Raw genomic sequence first — 21,116 nt, 5'->3', positions numbered from 1 at the left:
CCACCTAGCATCCGAGTACATTAATCGGAAGGGGTATTTCTCTATGGTTCTCCAGGCGCTTGTGGATCACCATGGGCGTTTCATTGACATTAACACAGGCTGGCCAGGAAAGGTGCATGACGCACGCATCTTTCGGAACACTTGGCTGTTCAGGAAGCTGCAGGCCGGGACTTTTTCCCCAGAGCGGAAGAGCACAGTAGGGGAAGTTGAAATGCCCATTGTGATCCTTGGAGAACCCGCTTACCCGTTAATGCCGTGGCTCATGAAACCCTACACAGGGAGCCTTAACAGCAGCAAGGAACGGTTCAACTACAGGCTGAGCTGGTGCCGAATGACTGTGGAGTGTGCCTTTGGCCGTTTAAAGGGCTGCTGGTGATCTCTGTATGGGAAGCTGGACTTGGCCGAACACAGCATCCCCGCGGTTATATCTGCTTGCTGTACCCTCCATAATATTTGTGAAGGGAGGGATGAAAGCTTCACTCAGGCATGGACCTCTGAGGTTGAACACCTGGAGGCTGAATTTGCGCAGCCAGAGAGTAGGGCTATTACAGGGGCCCAGCGCGGGGCTGCAAGGATTAGGGATGCCTTGAGGGAGCAATTTGGGGCTGAAAACCAGCAGTGATATCTGGTGCCCTGCACGGGAGTGAAGTGCAGTAGTTCCAATCTTTAGGAATCAGTGTTTGCTAAGCAGACTTGCAGTGCCTGTTTATTTCCTGGGCTAAGGAATCTTTTACTTTATGCAATAATAAAGAATGTTTTCAAAGCCAAAAAATCCATTTATTGAAAAGAAACAACTGCTTGGGAATCAGAAAGGGCAAGGGCATGGAGTGGGGAATGGTACAATCACAGATTCGTGTATGTCGTGTCTGGTGTGCTGTGCAGTGAGTGCTGCACTTCAGGATAGCTATACTGCATGGTGATGGGGGTTGAGTGCAGAAGGTAAGGGTCGTGGTTTTCAGGGCTGGGTGGTGAAGATACTGGTGTTGGAGGCAGCTGGTGGCGTGAAGAACCCGGAAGTTGGGGAAAGTGGGTTGGAGGTAACAGTGGGGCACAAGGGAAAGAGTTTTGGGACAAGGGCTGTGGGGGTGGGGGGGGGGGCGTTTGCGGTACTGCTCCTTCTGCATGGCTAGGAGCTCCTGGATAGCGTCTGCTTGGCGCTCCAGGATATCCCATCTCCTAGAACTGGAAGGGACCTTGAAAGGTCATCGAGTCCAACCCCCTGCCTTCACTAGCAGGACCAAGTACTGATTTTGCCCCAGATCCCTAAGTGGCCCCCTCAAGGATTGAACTCACAACCCTGGGTTTAGCAGGCCAATGTTCAAACCACTGAGCTATCCCTCCCCCCCCCATGCTTATGAGCCTATCAGTGCTTTGCTGCTGGTGCTCCATGCTTTGCCGCCGGTGCGCTGCGTTCTCCTGGTGGATCCTGCTTTCTCTCTCCCTCCAGTTTTGTGCTTTTTCATTCTCTTTAAATAGATTGCCGCATCACTTCTTGCAGCATGTCTTCTTTGGTTTTTCACAGTCTCTTCCTGAGTCTTTGCAGTCTCTGAGCAGGCGATAAGAGGGACGGCTGAGGTCTCAAGATTGTTGCAGTTGTATAGGCAAAATGCAACATTTAACAGAGGCAGCATTGTTTATACCAGACAGAATCATGATTTCCCCCACACTTAAGGAGGGCACACACAGGGTCTACACAATAGCATAATTTTCCCGTCCCAAACAGAGCACACACAACTCACGGGAGCCTCAAAATGGTGAGTAAGGGGGACTGATTGTTTCAGGGCTGTACTGTCCTCTGGGTTTCTGTGCCTTGGGGAGAGCCAACAGCTGCAGGGGGCACCTACACTGAACACTGTCCCAACATTTTCCACAGGAGTTCGTCCTGGACAATATCTCGCTGCTGAGGGTGACCTGGGAAGCAAGGGAGGGTCTTCTACTGCAATGCGGCTTCCGCCCTGGCCCATATGCAGCTGGCCTGTGTGCAGCAATGGTCCCCTCGCCCCTCGTGGCACAGTGGCGCGGACACGTTAGCCTGGCTGGAACAAGGACCATGGTGGCTCTCCCGATAAACCTGCTCAAGCGCATTGCACACGTTCTGGATGAGATATTCGAAGAGATGACCGAGGCCGATTACCGTGATGTGATAAACCACATCAATGCACTATTCTGCATCTAGGCACGCATGCCTAACCCTCCTCTCCCAAAAAGCCTGCACCAAAAAAATTCCTTCAAGAAAAAAAACCCGCTTACCAGGAACCGACTCTTCTGTTTGTCCTCTACCAAGTACCGGCTGCTGCGACTGGCTCCCTTCCTCCTGGCTCGAGAAGAGCTCCTGGCTGCATGCCTCCAGGGATTCCGGGGTGTCTCCATCCGCCCCACCACCCTGACTCCCGTTTTCCTCCTCCTGCTCCCACCCCGGCTCTGAAGTGTCCATGGTGGTGCTCGGAGTGGAGGTGGGGTTAACCCCAAGTATCGCATCCAGCTCTTTGTAGAATCGGCAGGTCGCGGGGGGAGCACCCGAGCGGCCGTTTGCATCGCGGGCTTTGCGGTAGGCACTCTGCAGCTCCTTCACTTTAATCCTGCACTGCAGGGTGTCCCGGTCATGGCCCCTTTCCATCATGTCCTTTGATACCTTCCTGAAGGTATCGTAATTCCTACGGCTGGAGCGCAGCTGGGATTGGACAGCTTCCTCCCCGCAAACACTGATGAGGTCCAGCAACTCACCATTGCTCCATGCTGGGGCTCACTTGGCGTGTGGAGGCATGGTCACCTGGAAAGATTTGCTGATAGCACTCCACGCCACACCTGGCTGAGCAAACATAAATGCAATACAGGAAGAAAATATTTCCCTAACTTTAGTGTTATTTAATGACATTTTACAGAAGATTCATAACATTCCAATTTTTAATGTATCAGTGTTAATAAAAGTAAGAGATTGTGTGTGAGCATGTGTCCTGAAGAAAGACTTAATAAATGCAGAAGTTCAAGTGTACTTTTATTTCACCTCTTGTGCAGTTTCAGAATACAGCTAATTCACAGAAGAAATTACAGTATGTGTAACTTTTTCTGTGCAATCACTGCCCATTATGTATATGAATTAATTTTTCGTCTTTGTTCTATTTCCTGGTTCCTCTGTATTCCTCACAGTAATATGCAGTGGCTGTTGGTCTGTCAGAAGGGTTGTCTGGTCAATACTTTCCTTATTATAGCTATTTGCTTTTGTTTATAAAGCACTGCAGACATACTATAGCTACTCCTCCTCCAGTTTCTTCTGCACTTGAGCAACCATTTTCAGAAGGACTTCTTTTGAGATCAAGCAAATAGAAATAGCAGCTCTGGTTCCTGCATTTGTCCATGGTGGTCTCCTGTGGCCTTGCGACTTTATTATACTTTTAAAATGTAGTAGCTACAACCTTTAAGAACAATTACTGATAGACCAATTTTTTTTTATTTAATAGCAAAAACAGCTTAAAATACATCAGAGCAAATCATTATTCGCTGAATAAGTTACGTTCATGTGGACTGAGGAATACACTGTGACTGATTAAAATTAGCTTATTAATACTCAATAAACAAATTAATGGTGGCTTTCCTTGAAATAACTATGTAAAGGTGTATGCTTAAGAAAGTAAAACAAGGAAGATCAAAAATAAACAGGTGCCAAGGACAAGCCAGATTTTAAGGAATTTATGATGGTCCTGGCACTTGGGTCTAGTTTGAAGATAATGATCCACAGAATCAGCAAGTGCAAATTTTTTTGGGCGGTAACCTAGCTGATTACATGCCTTGTCTATTCGGAATGTGTGAGTTACAGTGATGTTCCACACCTAAAAAGCAAAAGAACAATTAATAGTGCTTCAAATATAGAATTAATTTAGGTGCCACTATTAGAACAGATATATAAATTAATTGGTGGGGTGACTGAGCTGAACAAAACACAGCAACAGAGAGTACAGTGCATTCAACCAGACAGAATCTTTATAAATACAAACCAAACAGAATTGCCATAACCTAGCGCGGTCTGGCTATGCCTTCCTCCAGTTCTGCCATGTGCCTTTGGCTGGGGGAACCAGGAGTGCGTGGCACAGAACTGGTATGCCATCGCTACACCACCTGGGGATCCCCCTATGCAAAGCTACTTCAGCCAGCTTGCTATCCCCTGTGTGTCACTGGAGCTAGAAGTTGGTGCAAAGTGAATGTAAAATGCCAGCAAATCAGAACTGTAGCAATTTACACTCACTTTACATAGGTTTAAGCCAAGGGTGGAAAATCAGGCTACTTGTTTCTTTCCACATAGCAATACCACATTGATCCACTAGATGACACTATTATAAAACACACACACACACACACACACACACACACACACACACACACACACACACACACACACACACACACACCCTCTACCTAACAGAGTCCCTCTCTCATTTTAATAAGTATCAGCCCTCTCCAGCCTCTGAATAATATTGATGTTTAATTGTTTCTATTCTTGAATCTCTTTCTAAGCAGTTTATAAATCAGTAATTAATTCTGTCAAGTGAAATGTCTCTCTTTTAAAAAACAAAATAAAAATGTAAACAGATTTAACATTAAAAGGCCAAATCCTGCTTAATTTGCTCATAGTCCCACTGAAGTCATGAGAGCAAGTTAAACAGGATTTGGGTCATATCTTTTAGAAAAAACATCCAATATTGATTTAAAAATTGTCAGTGATGGAGAATCCACCTCCAACTGTTGGTAGGTTGTTCCAATGATTGGAACCTCCACACTGCTCTCATAATCCCTGGCTCTCTGGCAATATTAACACGGGCTAAAAAACTCGGAATAATACAGTGGTGAATCAGGCCCAATCTCCCTCAACAATCTGTGCATAACTTCAGATGATACTATGTGGACATATGTATAGGAAAATAAGTGTTTAATTAGAATGGCTTCATTGTGATATTTTATAAAATTTAAAATAGTTATCATGCTAACATTTGAAAAATCAATCATAAACCCTGAGCCCTATGAGTGGGTGGGTATGGGTGTATCTTTGCCTCTATATATTGCAGAATATATAGTAATGTAAAAGATAGACATTTATCATGTGTCATCTTAGCATCATTAATGTTTTGGAGTATGTAATATTCATGCTGTGCTCACTGGGTGTGTTGAGATAAGGCAGTAAAGCAGGTCACATTCCAGTGCATTTTGACACTGACACAGATTGAAACTGACCAACCTAGAATGAATCTTGATGAAAGGTGCTTCAGCTCATCTTTTTTTTTTTTTTTAAAACTGTCATTACCCAAAAAAGGTGCTTAAAGGCAAAAAGTATATTTAAATTATATATGGGCTTTAAATAACCAAGATATCCTGTTGAAGCCACTCACATTGCCCAAGTACTGAAAAGATCTCAGGATAGTGGTTCATGTTACATAATGTAAAACTCCACATTACAAAACGGCAGCCAAATTCTGCCCTTGGCTTCTATTGCGTAAATGAAAACCTCCTCTTGCTTCCAAGGGCGGGTCCACACTATGGGGGAAAGTCGATCTAAACTACGCAATTTGAGTTACGTTAGTAGCGTAACTCAAGTCGATGTAGCTTAGATCTAGTTACCGTGGGGTCCACACTGCGCTATGTCTAAGGGAGAGCGATCTGTGGTCAATTTAATGGGTCTTCACTAGACCCACTAAATGAGTGATCACCAACCGGTCAATCATGATCGACTGGTCGATCCTAGAGGATCTCCCAGTCGATTGCGATCTCCGGGGGGGCAGTCACTAACACAGGCTCCCTGCCGGCCCCACACTGCTCCTGGAAGTGGCCAGCGCGGCCCCGGAGGTGGAGGGGGGGCAGGGGTCTCCCTCTGTGTGCTGCTCCTGCCTGCATGCACCACCCCCACAGCTCCCATTGGCCGGGAATGGGTAGCTGTGGCCAATGGGAGCTGTGGGGGCGGTGCTTGCAGAGAGGGGCAGCGCGCGGAGCCACGTGCCGGCCGCCCCTCCCCCAGGGGCTGCAGGGGTGCATTGGCCCCTTCTGGGAGTGGTGTGGGGCTGGAGCAGGCAGGGATCCTGCCTTAGTGACAGCCACGCTGCACCACCAACCGGGAGCCACCGGAGGTAAGTGCTGCCCGGTGGGAAGCCGCACCCCAACCCCCAGCCCCACTGTGCAGAGCAGCCTGACCCCTCCGCCTAGGGGCAGGGCAGGACATGCTGGTCACCTCGGGGAGCAGAGCAGCGCAGAGCCTGGGCAGGCAGGGATCCTGCCTTAGACCCGCTGTGCTGCCAACCAGGAGCTGCCCGAGGTTAGCGCCTCCCGGCTGAAGCCTGTAACCCAACCCCCTACCTCAGCCCTGATCCCACTCCTGCACTCCAAACCCCCAAGGACCCCACAAAATCTAGTAGCCTCGGGACCACAGGAGAGTTAATCTGGCCCTGGTGATACTACCCCCCTGTGGAGTTTCCTCTAGGAGGGAGGAAAATTGTATGCAAAGCCTCCCCTAGAAGAAAAAGAGGGTTTCTTTTGGAAGCTCCTCCTGGATACAGCGGAGATGGTAAAAATTTTTCTGACGGAATGTGTTTTGGTTAGAAAACATTGATTTGTCCTATCATGATATGATATTTCATATCCTATTAGATTATGACGTCATGCCATGCCATAATATAATAGTAAAATATTTAGACTTTTATATTATAAATTATAATAGAATAACAGTGAAAATAATAATGTCAAAACAAAACTTTTAGATCAGGTTAAAACAAAAAAAATCTCAGAAATTACATTTCATGGGAAATTTCAAATTTTCAACTTTTTGTTCCGATTTGGGGGGGGAAAAAATCAAAGGGTCAGCATTTCTCTTGGAATGGAAATTGTGAGTTTTGACCAGCTCTAAGTTATGGTATCTGCTGTGGATACAGTCTCCATATCTTGCCTGTCCCTTTCCTACTGCTAGGGACTGCTGGTCTGCAGCTGCCTCTAGAACCTCCCTTTAACTTGCAGTTCCATAACAGGGAGTGGCTCATTGGAAATGATAATACAGCCTATGGTCCGTTTAATCTCTTATGCGGATTCCCTGCTGGTTGCATGCAGGACGATGCACTTGGCTCTCCTGTACTCCTTGACATGCCCCCTCTGGCCCATCTACTCTCAAAGTAGGAAAACAGTATGGCGGGCCTTCTTGAGAGGGGGCTGAGATGGGGTAGAAAAATGGTGTTACAGAGGTGACAGACTCTCTCTGCCCCTCCATAGAAAAGTGGGGATCTATATGCAGAGAATCCCCTCCACACATGCATCCAGAGGAGATGTTCCCCACCATTGATATTAAGTGTTTCTTGAGAACTTTAGCCAGAGACTTTATAAAGATGAATATGTATGCATTTATACTTTTACCTCATTTCTGGTCAGGAAAGGTGTAAAGCTAAAAACTGGTTTCAATGCCAGGTGAAGGCATTCCATCACTGTGGCTGTGAACAGAAAGTTGCTAAAATGAGAGAACAATAGTAAAGTGAGCATAACATAAGGCTTGTCTTTGCTGCCAAAAAAGCCATGTTTTTTTACCTGGGGGTAACTAATGTGCATGAGTTCTCAAGAGATTAAAAACACAAGTGAAGACAAGATACGTTAGTTTTACCATGAAGTAAACTTGTTGAGGTCAACCCAATGTGCGGTATAGGATGACCTTAGCGAGTCTAACTAAAGCACCTTGTCTTCATTGTGTTTTTACCACAGGATAGCTCACATATATTAGTTACTCTGAAGTAAAAAACTTAGCTTTTTTAGCAGTGAAGACAAGCCCATGGTGATGACAGGTGTTGTGGGTTAGATCCTGTGTTTGTTGCACACCCACTGACTGCAGAGGGTGCTTTGGGTTTGCTACAGAAGCAGGATCCAAGGTTTTGAAAACAGCATATAATTTACAGAATATTTGATGAACCCAAAGATATCTTATCTCCTTTTGTAGAGAAGTACTTATTATACTTTTACAGGTGTTACATAATTCCAGCTAGTACAATTGCACAATTACTGTAGGAATTGCACAAGTTTAAATCTGTATATTCCTTTTATAGAACTGCTGTGCAGATTATCCGTGACAGTGGAAGTAAAAGATGAAATGCAAAATAAAATAGCATAATAATCTAATACTTGTTTTACTTTTTACCTGCTATATAAACGAGGAAAGCTGGCATAGGTATCCACGGCTTACTGTAACCTAATTTTTCAAACTGGGAGGGATTTAAAATAAAAGAGAATAAGAACAAAGTATTCATACTAAATTGGGTCAGTGCAGCAAGAATATGCATAAATAATTACTGACAAATTATAAATCTGAACTTTTCCCCCAGTTCAGCTATTACTATTTTTAAAAAGTTTTTCAGTTAAATATCCCTATGCCTGCCAACACAATTAGATGATATAGGCAGATGATATAGGCAGAGATATCTATTTTAAAACAATAGAGGACGTGAGAGGAGTGCATTTTTTATATCTTGAGTACAGTCCTGAAGTTTATTGCATTGATGTTCATGGGAGTTTTGCTTGCACTACAGGGTGTGGCCTTTAGTGGAGGTTTAAAATCCTAGCCTACTAATTATGAACATATAATAATGGAGATATCCCATCTCCTAGAACTGGAAGGGACCTTGAAAGGTCATCGAGTCCAGCCCCCTGCCTTCACTAGCAGGACTAAGTACTGATTTTGCCCCAGATCCCCAAGTGGCCCCCTCAAGGATTGAACTCACAACCCTGGGTTTAGCAGGCCAATGCTCAAACCACTGAGCTATCCCTCCCCCCCATATCCTGATGTTTCTGTTTTATGTTTACAATGAAATTTAAGGGCATGATTTCCCATGGGCTTGCATCTTGAGGAGTCATTTACAACAAAGCAGTCTCTACCATAGTGCTACCAAATAAAAATGGTAGCATTTTACATGCACTTTGGACAACTTTGCACAGTGATAAATGACTACACAAGATAGTGAAGAATCAGGATTTATAGTTTTTTAATTAAATTAGCTCATAACAATAAAGGGCCTGACCCTGCATTCCTGCACATCTAAAACTCCTATTGAAGCCAATGGGAGTTTGTCTTTATGAGCTATCATTTTGCTAAAATCTGTGAGAATACAGGATTGGGTTCTGATCTGATAAATAGAAATGTAGAACTGGAAGGGACCTTGATAGGTCATCTAGTCCAGTCCCTGGCACTGAGGCAGGAAAGTGTTGTCTAGATCAGAGGTGGGCAAACTACGGCCTGCGGGCCACATCCAGCCCGCGGGGCTGTTCTGCCCAGCCCCTGAGCTCTCGGCCAGCCCTGGGCCCTCCCCTGCTGTCCCCCCTCCCCTGCAGCCTCAGCTCGCCGTACCAGCAGCGTGGCAGCGTGGCTGGCTCCAGCCAGACGGCACGGCTCGGGCAGATTTACCAGTGAACACAGGGTGCCCTGGCATGAGACCCCCCAACAACAGGGAGCCCTAGGGCTGGGCACTCGGGCAGCTTAGCACTGCTGCAGCCCCCGTGGGGGGGAGAGGCTGCACTGCGGGGGCAGAAGAGCAGGCGGGCGGTGCGGGTGGCGGGAGCGTGGGGAATTTGGCTGGAGGACTCAGGAAGAGCACCGGGCCGGAGAGAAGGGGCGCTTTGAAGGGGAAACCGCTGCTTCTCTCCGGCTGCACGGCTGCCCCTGCTCCTCCTGAGGGGAGGGTGGATGGGGGGGCGGTTAGGGGCAGGGGAGTCCCAGGAGGGGGCGGTCAGGGGACAGGGAGGGGTGATTGGATGGGCGGGAGTTCTGAGGGGGGCAGTCAGGGGGCAGGAAGTGGGAGGGGGCGGATAGAGGGCTGGGGGCAGGCTGTTTGGGGAGGCACAGCCTTCTCTACCCGGCCCTTTTTGCAACCCCGATATGGCCCTCGGGCCAAAAAGTTTGCCTACCCCTGGTCTAGACCATCTCTGAGAGGTGTTTGTCTAACCTGTTCTGAAAAATCTCCAATGATGGAGATTCCACAGCCTCCCTAGGTAATTTGTTCTAGTCCTTAACTACCCTGAGAGCTAGTAAGTTTTTTCTAATGTCTAACCTAAACCTTCCTTGCTTCAAATTTAGTCCCATTACTTCTTGTCTTGTCCTCAGTTGTTAATGAGAACAATTTATCACCCTTTTCTTTATAACAACCTTTTATATACTTGACGATTGTTATGTTTCCCCTCAGTCTTCTCTTTTCCAGACAACAAATCCAGTTTTTAAAATCTTTCCTTATCGGTCATACTTTCTAGAGCTTTAATAATTTTGTTGCTCTCCTCTGGACTTTCTTCAATTAGTCCATATCTTTCCCGAAGTGTGGTGCCCAGAACTGGACACACTACTTCAGTTGAGGCCTTTATCAGTGCTGAGTAGAGTGGAAGAATTACTTCTTGTGTCTTGTTTACAACACTCCTGCTAATACATCCCAGAATGATGTATGCTTTTTTGCAACAGAATTACATTATTGACTCATTAAGTTTGTGATCCACTATAATCCCTTGATCCTTATCTGCAGTTCTCCTCCCTTGGCAGTCATTTCCCATTTTGTATTTGTGAAACTGATTATTCTTTCCTAAGTGGAGTACTTTGCATTTGTCCTTACTGAATTTTACCCTGTTTAAATCAGACCATTTCTCCAGTTTGTCAAGTTCATTTTGAACTCAAATCCTGTTCTCCAAAACATTTTCAGCCCCTCCCAGCTTGATATCATATGCAAAATGTTTAAGTATACTTTCTATGCCCTTATCCAACTTATTTATGAAGATATTGAATAGAACCAACCCAGGACAGATTCCTGTGGGATCCTCTCAATATGCCCTTCCAGATAGATTGTGAACCATTGATAATTACTCTCTGAGTATGCTTTTCCAGCCAGTTGCCCATCCACCTTATAGAAGGTTCGTCTGGGCTAGTGATACTCAGACAGGCTTGCGAGCTGCAAGTGGCTCTTTAATGTATCCCTGCAGCTCTTAGCAGCACATGATATTAAAACACTGTGTGATTTATTAACCAATCAAGATGTTTTTACTATGTTATTAACCAATTGTAGTTGATAAAATAATAATACTTGGTCAGTCAATTTTGCTGCAAGAACATTATATTATCTATATACACACACATCTTATGAATTCACACTATTGTGTCTCTTTGAGGTAAGATCACTAATTTGGCTCCTGAGCCGCTGAGGTCTGAGTAACTCTGGTCTAGGATATATTTATCCAGTTTGCTTATTAGATTGTCATGTGAAACAGTATCAAAAGTCTTACTAAAGTTGAAATGTATCAAATATATTTATATATTTCTTAAATATATCAAAGTTTTAAGTTTTGCTTCTTCAGGTAATTACTGTGGTATTGGCTTCATTTAGCTGATACGTTCTTTCTAGATTAGTTATATGCTCAAGTCCCATACACTGTATTAGAACTAAACATGTGTATAGTACATACTAACGGAGTTATCCATTCAGAAAAGATGACTTTCTCGCCGTCATGTATGTAATACACCTGACCACTCTGTTAAAGAGGCAGAGAAAAGGCAGATTAGAAACATAATACTGTGCATGGAGTGACATTTTCTTTTTATCTTTTAAGACTATCTTTATTCATTTTGTAAATAACAGCAACATAATTAAAAGTAAACAGATACAAATACATACAAATCAACAAGCAACCTCCATTGGAACTAATTCTGATCCTCATGTAAGTTTCACACATCTGTAAATTCACTTAAATTACTGGAGTTACTCATGATTTATTACACTGATATATTAAAAAAGAGCAGAGTCAGGTTCATTATGTTTAGGACTTCTACTACCATGAATTTTATCAACCTAGTTGTCATAGCACTGAGTTTTTTTTTATATTTTTGTAGGGGCCAAAATCCCATTAGACATGATGAATTCATCAGAGTTGGCAATACTGACATGTTAGTTAACACAACTTCTCGATTTCATGTGCTCTTTAGCACTTCTTCCTGCTTTAAAAACAATGGCATGTTCTTTAATGATTTTACCTATGTATCATTTTTTATACTAGGTGCATTAGTGACACTATAATTAAAATTTCCTATGGATTTATATTAGAACTCCCTATATTCAGTCCATAACATTCTGAATATTTCATTTAGTGAGATGAAATTTGCCAGATGTCATCTCAGAATAAAGGCAATTTTTTTTGAAAGTTTGAACAAATACACTTCTGCTGTTCTCAATTAATAAGAGAGTGAAAAATACATTTTCCCCATATGTGGTTTGCAGATCTTACTCCAGGGATAGGCAACCTATGGCACACGTGCCAAAGACGGCACGCAAGCTGATTATCAGTGGCACTTACACTGCCCGGGTCCTGGCCACCAGTCCGGGGGGCTCTGTATTTTAATTTAATTTTAAATGAAGCTTCTTAAACATTTTAAAAACCTTATTTACTTTACATACAACAATAGTTTAGTTATATATTATAGACTTATAGAAGTGACTTTCTAAAAATGTTAAAATGTATTACTAGCACGCAAAACCTTAAATTATAGTGAATAAATGAAGACTCGGCACACCACTTCTGAAAGGTTGCCGACCCCTGTCCTACTCTATACCAGAGCAAGGCCTGGGCTAGTGAGGCCCCGCCCCTCAACAGCTGCAGGGCATGCTCCAGTTTAAACGGGCACTGGTAGGCCAGGAGAAGGAGTTACAGGCTGTACTAGGAAGTGACGCTGATGCCTGGAGCTATGGGATGAGTGACTACAGAATTGGTATGGCCACTTGGGAAACGATGATCCATATGCCTCTCCTGGTTGGAGTTGGGAACTCACAAGAGGCCCCAAAGAACTGGACATTGTCCACCCTGCCAGACTAAGCTGTTACTACTAAGATTGTGACTACACCCAAAAGGGAGGTGCCACAGCCTGATAGGAAGTGACCCAGGTCAGGACACTGTGGAGTGGGAGGACCTAGGTCCCTCTTCCCTGCTTCCACACCACTGTTGTGACAGAAGAGGGGACACACAGGAGGGACTGAGGCCCACCGTACATGGCCCAGCAGGGCCCTGTCCAGAATGAGCAGACTGCAAAAGAACTGTGGCGCCAGTGTCTGACCCCTGGGCCAGCTGCCTATTAGACTGATCAGCTACACCACATAAAAAGATTACAACTTTTTCCCCCCAAAAATTGGGGACATGATATAGAGTAAAAAAGTTGAAATTTGTCAGTGAGAAGTTTTTTTGAGTGTTAGCATGAAACTAGATTGGATTTGACTAAGTTATGCAGGTTTGAAAAATTTCAGGGAGGAATATTCTTTTTATTCGTATGTGTATGTCAAGTGTCTCAAACCCTATTATGCCAGCTTTGCAGAATTATCAAGAACCTACTAACCAGCCTAGAAAAAACATCTACTAATCCATACTTAAATAAACACCAATACACTGTCAGGTCCCGTGTGGCCTGAACCCAGTTCTGTGTGGGTCCAGGAAGTCATCACACTCCAGTCCTCCGGTGGCAGCTCACAGACAGCAGTTGGGACCAGAGTCTATGAAGCCCAACTGGGGCACAAGCCCTTCCCTTATTCTCTGACTAAGAGAGGTCTAAGGCTCCTTGTTGGGCTGCAGCCCCTATTTAAGCCAGAGGAAGAAATAGGAAGTTTGTACAAGTGAGCTTCACCCTGCCATGGGCCACTGGTATGGTATTTATCCATTCCTGCCTTCTGATCTTGACCTCCTGGTATCCGGTCTTTGCCTGACTGTTAGTAACTGACTCCTTGTTCCTACCTCTGGTTCTCTCACCTGATCCTGACCTCCTGGTATCCGGATTTGGCCTGACTCTTGGTAACGGATTCTTGATCTCTGACCTCCCATTCCTCTCTAGATTCTGATCTCCTGGCTTTCCAACCCAGCCTGATTCCTGGTAATTGGCTCCTGGTCACTGGACCCTTTGCCCACACCCACTGCTAAACCCTCGGCCAGGTTGTGCATGCCTCAGCCCTGACATACAAAGAGCTCCCCCTTCCTTGCCCATATAACCACACATGTACCAGATAACACCACCTCCCCATTATTCAGCCCTATTCAAGCCCCACACTCCATGTGCCCGATGTATACCTCATCTCATCCCCTTCCTCCTCAATGCTCAATCTTCATTCAGTCACCCACCAGCTGCACCTCAGTAACCCCTCCAATCTTTTACTACTAACTCATCAGTTCTCTACCCACACCAAACTGATAATTTTATTTTCTTTACCCCACAAATTCATTAGCTCACATTCCACAGTCTATCTATACTCCCCAAATTCAACAATTCTCTCCTCTCCTCCCTCCTTTCTCTCCAAATTGATCAGTTCTCTTCCTTGCCTCACTGTATAATAGTCTCTTCCAAGCTGCACAAGGTACTTCAGCCCCTCCAAGTTGGGCCCTGTCATTGCTACAGTAGCTGCCTGAATAACTTCCCCAAAACTGGGGCCCCAAGCCTTCCCTTGGTGGCAAGAAACTCTCCCTCCCTCTGGTTGCATCACTTGCATCATCACTTCCAAAAACTTGGGGAGGTTTGAAGGGTTGATGTCTATAGCCTCCCTCACTTTGGTGGCCACTGTCACTGTTGGGATTTCTGCCCCTCACTGGAGGAGAGGGTAGAGGGCAATAGAACAGGGGTTTTCTGGAACTGGACCTTAACTAACTGGGGGTGAGAATAAAACAACCTCATCCAGAAGAGGTGGAGCCTAGAGGAGCTGCTGATCTTCCCTTCACCATAGGCCCAGGGCAGGGAATACTCCGAAGAGCCAGGAGAATTCATATGGGGTGACTGCAGCTGTTTCTACAGTAGCTCAGCTGCTGAACTGAGTCAGAAGGAGAGGTGCAATCTATGAGCCTGACTGATGCTGGAGCTGCCAGGCAGTGTGAGTGCAGCAACACTGTCAGGTGTGTAATTGTTCATGCTCTTAAGATTTTTGTCACAACTATAAGGGATAGAAATTTAAGTAAAAATATTCAGAAGTGTTCACTAATGTTGAATATCCACATTTTTGTGAATGCTGAGCATGTACAAATTAGGCCCAAAAGGTTTCAGATTGGTCAATTAAAAATGTACACATCTAGAATCAAAGCATAAAAACTTTGATTCTAGAGAATTTGATGATTGCCATATTCACTTGGGGAAGATTCCTACTCAAGCTGAACAGGCAGGAAACCCTACCTTTGTAAAGCTAGCTTACAAGAAGAAAAAGATGTGACACAAAAATATTAACAAGATGAATGTGAGTTGCATTTACAAAGATGACATTTTGCATGTGGAACTGTACAGTTTGCACATGCAGTACTTTTGAGAATTTAGCAAATCGACTTTTAGACACAGAGTTTGATCTAAAAGCCACAGAAAGTGACCCATATTTTAAATTGTTTACTTACCGCTATATAACCCTTCTCAGGGGTGAGAGCTTCAGCAGCTAAGAGATGAGCTTGTACAAGATTTCCTACATGAACCCAGTTCATCTGAGTTTTGGGATTTCCAAATTGGAAGTTAAATAGCCCTCTTTGGATATTCTTCTGTGGAAACAGACAGCATGTGCAAAAGACTGAAAAACTAAAAGCAATTTTTTTAAGTACACCTCTACCCCAATATAACGTGACCCGATATAACACCAATTCAGATATAACGCGGTAAAGCAGTGCTCCAGGGGGGTGGGGCTGCGCGCTCTGGTGGATCAAAGCAAGTTCGATATAACGCGGTTTCACCTATAATGCAGTAAGATTTTTTGGCTCCTGAGGACAGCATTATATCGGGGTAGAGGTGTACCTGATATAAGCAGAGTCAGAATGAGCTCTCCCCTGACATCTGGTGGTGAGCTGTGGAAAAGGACTTCAGGGGCTGATCTTGTTTGCATGGGCACACCCACCGTGCCTAGCATGATGGACTGTTTGCCCAAATGGTCACTTTGGCTGCTGTGGGATCCCCAGTCTCATTGTTATTGGGGCAGGAGTAATAAAGGGTTATTATCCTGGTTATGTGAATCAAGGACAGTAGAACTGTACTTGGCATTTTATGACGGAGGGACTCGCCCTCAACTAAGTAACACACGCTAGGCAAGGGACATGGGTTCCAGAACTCAGTGAATTGATAGAGGCTGGGGATAGGTATGTATACTTGGTAGTGTGGGTGCCTTCTGAGGACCCTAAACACCACTTACTACTCCTCTCTTCACTGTGCAATAACAGAGCTAATTTTGACTCCATTAGGAGTCTTATTACATGCTGCAGAGCTAAAATCACTGATACATAGGTCTAAGTATTAGACCTACCTTGGCCTAATGGTGCACTAGCACTGAGACTCCCTACTACCAGCTGAAGTCACTAAAGAGCTGAAGTTACTAAGAACTGTGTTAAGGGAAATGGGTGGGAGGGGAGACCCTGAAGATAAGTTGGTGAGTGGCTAGCGGAGTGGATGGCTGGCGGAGCAGATAGCAGGGTGGCTGGTGGTGAAGGCTGCAGCAGAGCCCCATGGAGAGGCTTGGCAATCGGCAATCAACCCAAGCAGCGAGCATGTAAGATGTCCCCCCACACATCCCCCCACTTCCACCCAGGCTGGGAGGTAAACTCTGCAGAGGAACTTCTGAACTCTGGGGGCTACACTGACTAAGGTCAGAAACTGTGGGTGGGGTGACTCTTGATTTGCTGAACTTAAGACCCTGAGGGGAAAAGGACCTGCCAAACTTACTTGGGGGTGGGTCTTTTGCTCATGGTTTGTGTTATGAATCCTGTTTGTGGTATTTCCCGAATATAATGCCGCATTGTTTCCCTCCTTTATTAAAAGCTTTTGCTACACTCAGACTCCTTGTTTGTGAGAGGGGAAGTATTGCCTCTTAGAGGTTCCCGGGGGGGGGGGGGGAGGGGGGTGATAAGTAATTGTCCCAGGTCACTGGGTGGGGATTTGAGCCGGTTTTGCATTGTGTTATTGAAACAGAACCCCTAGATATTGAACCCGGCCCTTGTTGCTGCCAACTTGATGGGCAGAAGGGTTACACTTAGATGCTGGAAACCTGCCAAACAAACTGTGGGGCCACTGGATGATCGAGGCACTAAAGGAGCACTTGAGGAATACAAGGCCATTGTGAAGAAGCTAAACAAATTCTTTGTATCAGTCTTCACTGCAGAGGATGTGAGGGAGATTCCCACACCTGAGCCATTCTTTTTAGGTAACATCTGAGGAATTGTCCCAGATTAGGGTGTCAATAGAGGAGGTTTTGGAACAAATTGATAAATTAAACAATAATAAGTCATCAGGACCAGATGGTAATTCATACAAGAGTTCTGAAGGAATTCAAATAGTTCTGCAGTATCATAACTGTGGTATATAACCTATCACTTAAATCATCTTCTGTACCAGATGACAGGCAGATAGCTAATGTGACAGTAATTTTTAAAAAAGGATCAGAGGCAATCCTGACAATTATAGACCAGTAAGCCTAACTTCAGGATCAGGCAAAATTGGTTGAAACAATGTTAAAGAACAGAATTAACAGACATAAATAAACACGATTCGTTGGGGAAGATTCAACATGGCTTTTGTATGGGTAAATCATGCATAACTAATCTATTAGAATTCTCTGAGGGGATCAACAAACATGTGGACAAGGGTAATCCAATGGACATAGTGTACTTAGACTTTCAGAAAGCCTTTAACAAGGTCCCACACCAAAGGCTCTTAAGCAAACTAAGCAGTCATGGGATATGAGGGAAGGTCCTCTCATGGATCAGTAACTGGTTACAAGACAGGAAATAAAGGGTAGGAATAAATGGTCAGTTTTCAGAATGGAGAGAAGTCAACAGCGGTGTCCCCCAAAGCTCTGTACTGGGATCAGTGCTGTTCAACCTATTTATAAATAATTTGGGAAAAGGGATAAAACAGTGAGGTGGCAAAGTTTGCAGCTGATACAAAATTACTCTGGATACTTAAGTCCAAAGCTGACTGCAAAGAGATCTCACAAAACTGGGTGACTGCGCAACAAAATGACAGATGAAACTCAAATGTTGGAAAATGCAAAGTAATGCACACTGGAAATGCACATAATTCCAATTAGCGGTTACCACTCAAGAAAGAGATCTTAAAGTCATTGCAGATAGTTCTCTGAAAATATCCGCTCAATGTACGGCAGCAATCAAAAAAGATAACAAAGTTAGGAACCATATGAGGAGAGATTAAAGAGGCTAGGACTTTTCAGCTTGAAAAAGAGGAAACTAAGGGGAGGATCTGATAGAGGTATATAAAATCATGAGTGATGTGGAGAAAGTGAATAAGGAAAAGTTATTTACTTGTTCCCATAATATAAGAACTAGGGGCCACCAAATGAAATTAATGGGCAGCAGGTTTAAAACAAATAAAAGGAAGTTCTTCTTCACACAGCGCACAGACAACTTGTGGAACTCCTTGCCTGAGGAGGTTGTGAAGGCTAGGACTATAACAGGGTTTGAAAGAGAACTGAATAAATTCATGGAGGTTAAGTCCATTAATGGCTATTAGTCAGGATGGGTAAGGAATGGTGTCCCTAGCCTCTGTTTGTCAGAGGGTGGTGATGGATGGCAGGAGAGAGATCACTTGATCATTACCTGTTAGGTTCACTCCCTCTGGGGTACCTGGCATTGGCCACTGTCGGTAGACAGGATACTGGGCTGGATGGACCTTTGGTCTGACCCAGTATATCCATTCTTATGTTCTTATGGATAGATAATAAAACAGAATATACCATAATGTCACTATATAAATCCATGATACACCCATACCTTGAATACTATGTGCAGTTCTGGTCACTCGATCTCAAAAAGATATATTAGAAATGGAAAAGGTACAATGAAGGGCAACAAAAATTATTACGGGTATGGAATAGCTTCCATATGAGGAGAGATTAAAAAGCCTGGGACTTGTCATCTCTTTTCTAAACTGAACAAGAGGATATATGACAGAGGTGTGGAGAAAGTGAATAAGGAAATGTTATTTACCCCTTCACATAACACAAGAACTAGGAGTCACCCAGTGAAGTTAAAAGGCAGCAGATTTAAAACAAACAAAAGGAAGTACCTTCACATAATGCAGTCAACCTGTGGAACTCATTGCCAGAGGATGTTGTGAAGGTGAAAACTATAAAAAATTATAGTTCAAAAAGATGATATAGGTCCATCAATGCTGTTAGCCAAGATGGTCAGGGATGCAACCTCATGCTCTGTGTATCCCTATGCCACTGACTGGCAGATGCTGGGACTGGACGACAGGGCATGGATCTGTGACCGAATGCACCCCTGTATTCACACCCTACACACTATTGTAATAATCTTTGTACAAAATATGCCTTATCAGGTATCATATGAAAACTAATGACTCACTGGTCAATAATATGATGAAAGTATGTAGCAACATTATATGTAAAGTTATGAACATAGACTGAAATTCAGACATGGCATGCTTTGTATGAAATATCACAACCATATACAATTGATGAATATGGGGGTTACAGGGTGCTACTTTGAGGTCCAATGCATCACAGTGGTTATCAGGTAATCTGGCATGTGGCTAAACCTGTTTCTCAAAAACAAAGGACAAGGCGAAGCCAACTTTGTCATCAAAGTTGATGGGCAATCACCTGTTAAGCGGCCATTCTTCAGCAAAGAAGGGGGGCTGGAACAGATCAATCTACATTTTAGCAAACAACAGCATGGAATCTCTTTCACTGCAAGACTCCATGACTCCAACCTCACAGTGGGAATGAATTTTATCTAGGGGTAACTCTCAGGAAAATGCATTTCAAAGGGTGATCGGGCTATACAAATGAGGGGCAAAAACATCCCCGGGGATCTCTCCTTATCTATCTCCCTTTCTCTTTTACCTAAGACAACAAAGGAAGCAGCCATTTGACTTTGGGAGAGATCCTGACCTGAAATTTCATCAGCCCTGTTGCTGAGATCAAGTCTAGTTTGTTAAATTTTAGCACTAGAAAGCATTTTATCTTGATTTCTCTTGTAACCATTTCTGACTTTAATGTCTTGTACTTGTACTCTTAAAACCTCTCTCTTTGTAGTTAAATAAACTGGTTTTATTCTTTAATCAAAACTAATCCAGTGTTATTTTCAAACTGAACTGTAGCGGTAACTCCATTTAAAGTAGCAAAGTATTGTACACTGACAGAGACAATGAACCTCCAATATCTGGACTGTCCAGGAGAGAGCTGGTCAGTGAAGAATACATGTTTTGGGGGGAATATCTGGGTCCAGGAGTGTATTGGGGGCATCCTGTACGTGCTAACCAATATATGTTCCATTCTATATGCATCCGAAGAAGTGGGCTGTAGTCCACGAAAGCTTATGCTCTAATAAATTTGTTAGTCTCTAAGGTGCCACAAGTACTCCTGTTCTTTTTGCGGATACAGACTAACACGGCTGCTACTCTGAAGCAAGCCAGAGTGTGACTAGAGGGTGCTGGCAGGCTTCAGCTGTACACACTCAGGGTGTTATCTTCATGCTGGAAGGCTGTGAGTGGCCCAGGTGAGAGCTACAGCAGCAAAGCACCGAAGGCACCCAAGGCTGCAGGGCAGGTGATGATACAACCCCTCACTGGTCTGGGCTGCACCCCAGAATGTGACCAGCTTACTTGATAATTGCCCTGTTCTTTTAATTCCCTTTGAAGCATCTGGCATTGGCCACAGTCATAAGACAGGATACTGGGCTCGATGGACCATTGGTCTGACGCTGTATGGCCGTTCTTATGCATGAAATACCTGCAGGAAGGGTGTGATTTGCTAAGCAATGTGATTCATTTAATTAGCCATTGCCTAAAAAGCAAATGTTTGCCTCTTTAAAAAAAAAATCAACATCTAAATCTTAACATCAGGAAGATTTAACTACAGCTATGTGTGATGGCTATGGTCTGATTAAACAATAGTAAAATATGATTTCAGGATTTTTCGGATAATATTTTACACTGAAGTTAAAGTGCTTACTCAACAAAACAAATAATGCATAATAACCAGTGATGCAGGCGTAGCCCTTTCTCCACAACACTAGCCCAGTTTTTGTCTTTCATAAAAAAAAAGTGTTCATAATTTTCATTCCCATCATCCTCCAGTTATGCTATTTGTCAGCTTGCATCATGTGGTTAGTCA

The 21,116-nt window shown here is 44.1% G+C and overlaps 1 protein-coding gene across 1 annotated transcript in view; it reads right to left on the bottom strand.

Moving 5' to 3' along the window:
* Positions 1-2,112: 2,112 nt before the first annotated feature.
* The window catches only part of LOC101943871 (putative short-chain dehydrogenase/reductase family 42E member 2), a 43,703-nt gene continuing 24,699 nt past the window's right edge, over positions 2,113-21,116 (bottom strand). The window contains exons 8-12 of the mRNA XM_024102388.3: positions 15,379-15,516; positions 11,443-11,508; positions 8,150-8,213; positions 7,381-7,454; positions 2,113-3,827 (exon numbers count right to left, since the gene is read on the bottom strand). Coding sequence (XP_023958156.2) covers positions 3,621-3,827; positions 7,381-7,454; positions 8,150-8,213; positions 11,443-11,508; positions 15,379-15,516 — 549 coding nt within the window. The 3' untranslated portion in view covers positions 2,113-3,620. The remainder of the gene's footprint in view (positions 3,828-7,380; positions 7,455-8,149; positions 8,214-11,442; positions 11,509-15,378; positions 15,517-21,116) is intronic.

The sequence above is a fragment of the Chrysemys picta genome, chromosome 10 (genome assembly GCF_011386835.1).
Source record: "Chrysemys picta bellii isolate R12L10 chromosome 10, ASM1138683v2, whole genome shotgun sequence".
Taxonomy (NCBI): domain Eukaryota; kingdom Metazoa; phylum Chordata; order Testudines; family Emydidae; genus Chrysemys; species Chrysemys picta.
The sequence above is the reverse complement of the archived record's forward strand: the minus strand, read 5'-3'. Positions and strand labels throughout refer to the sequence as shown.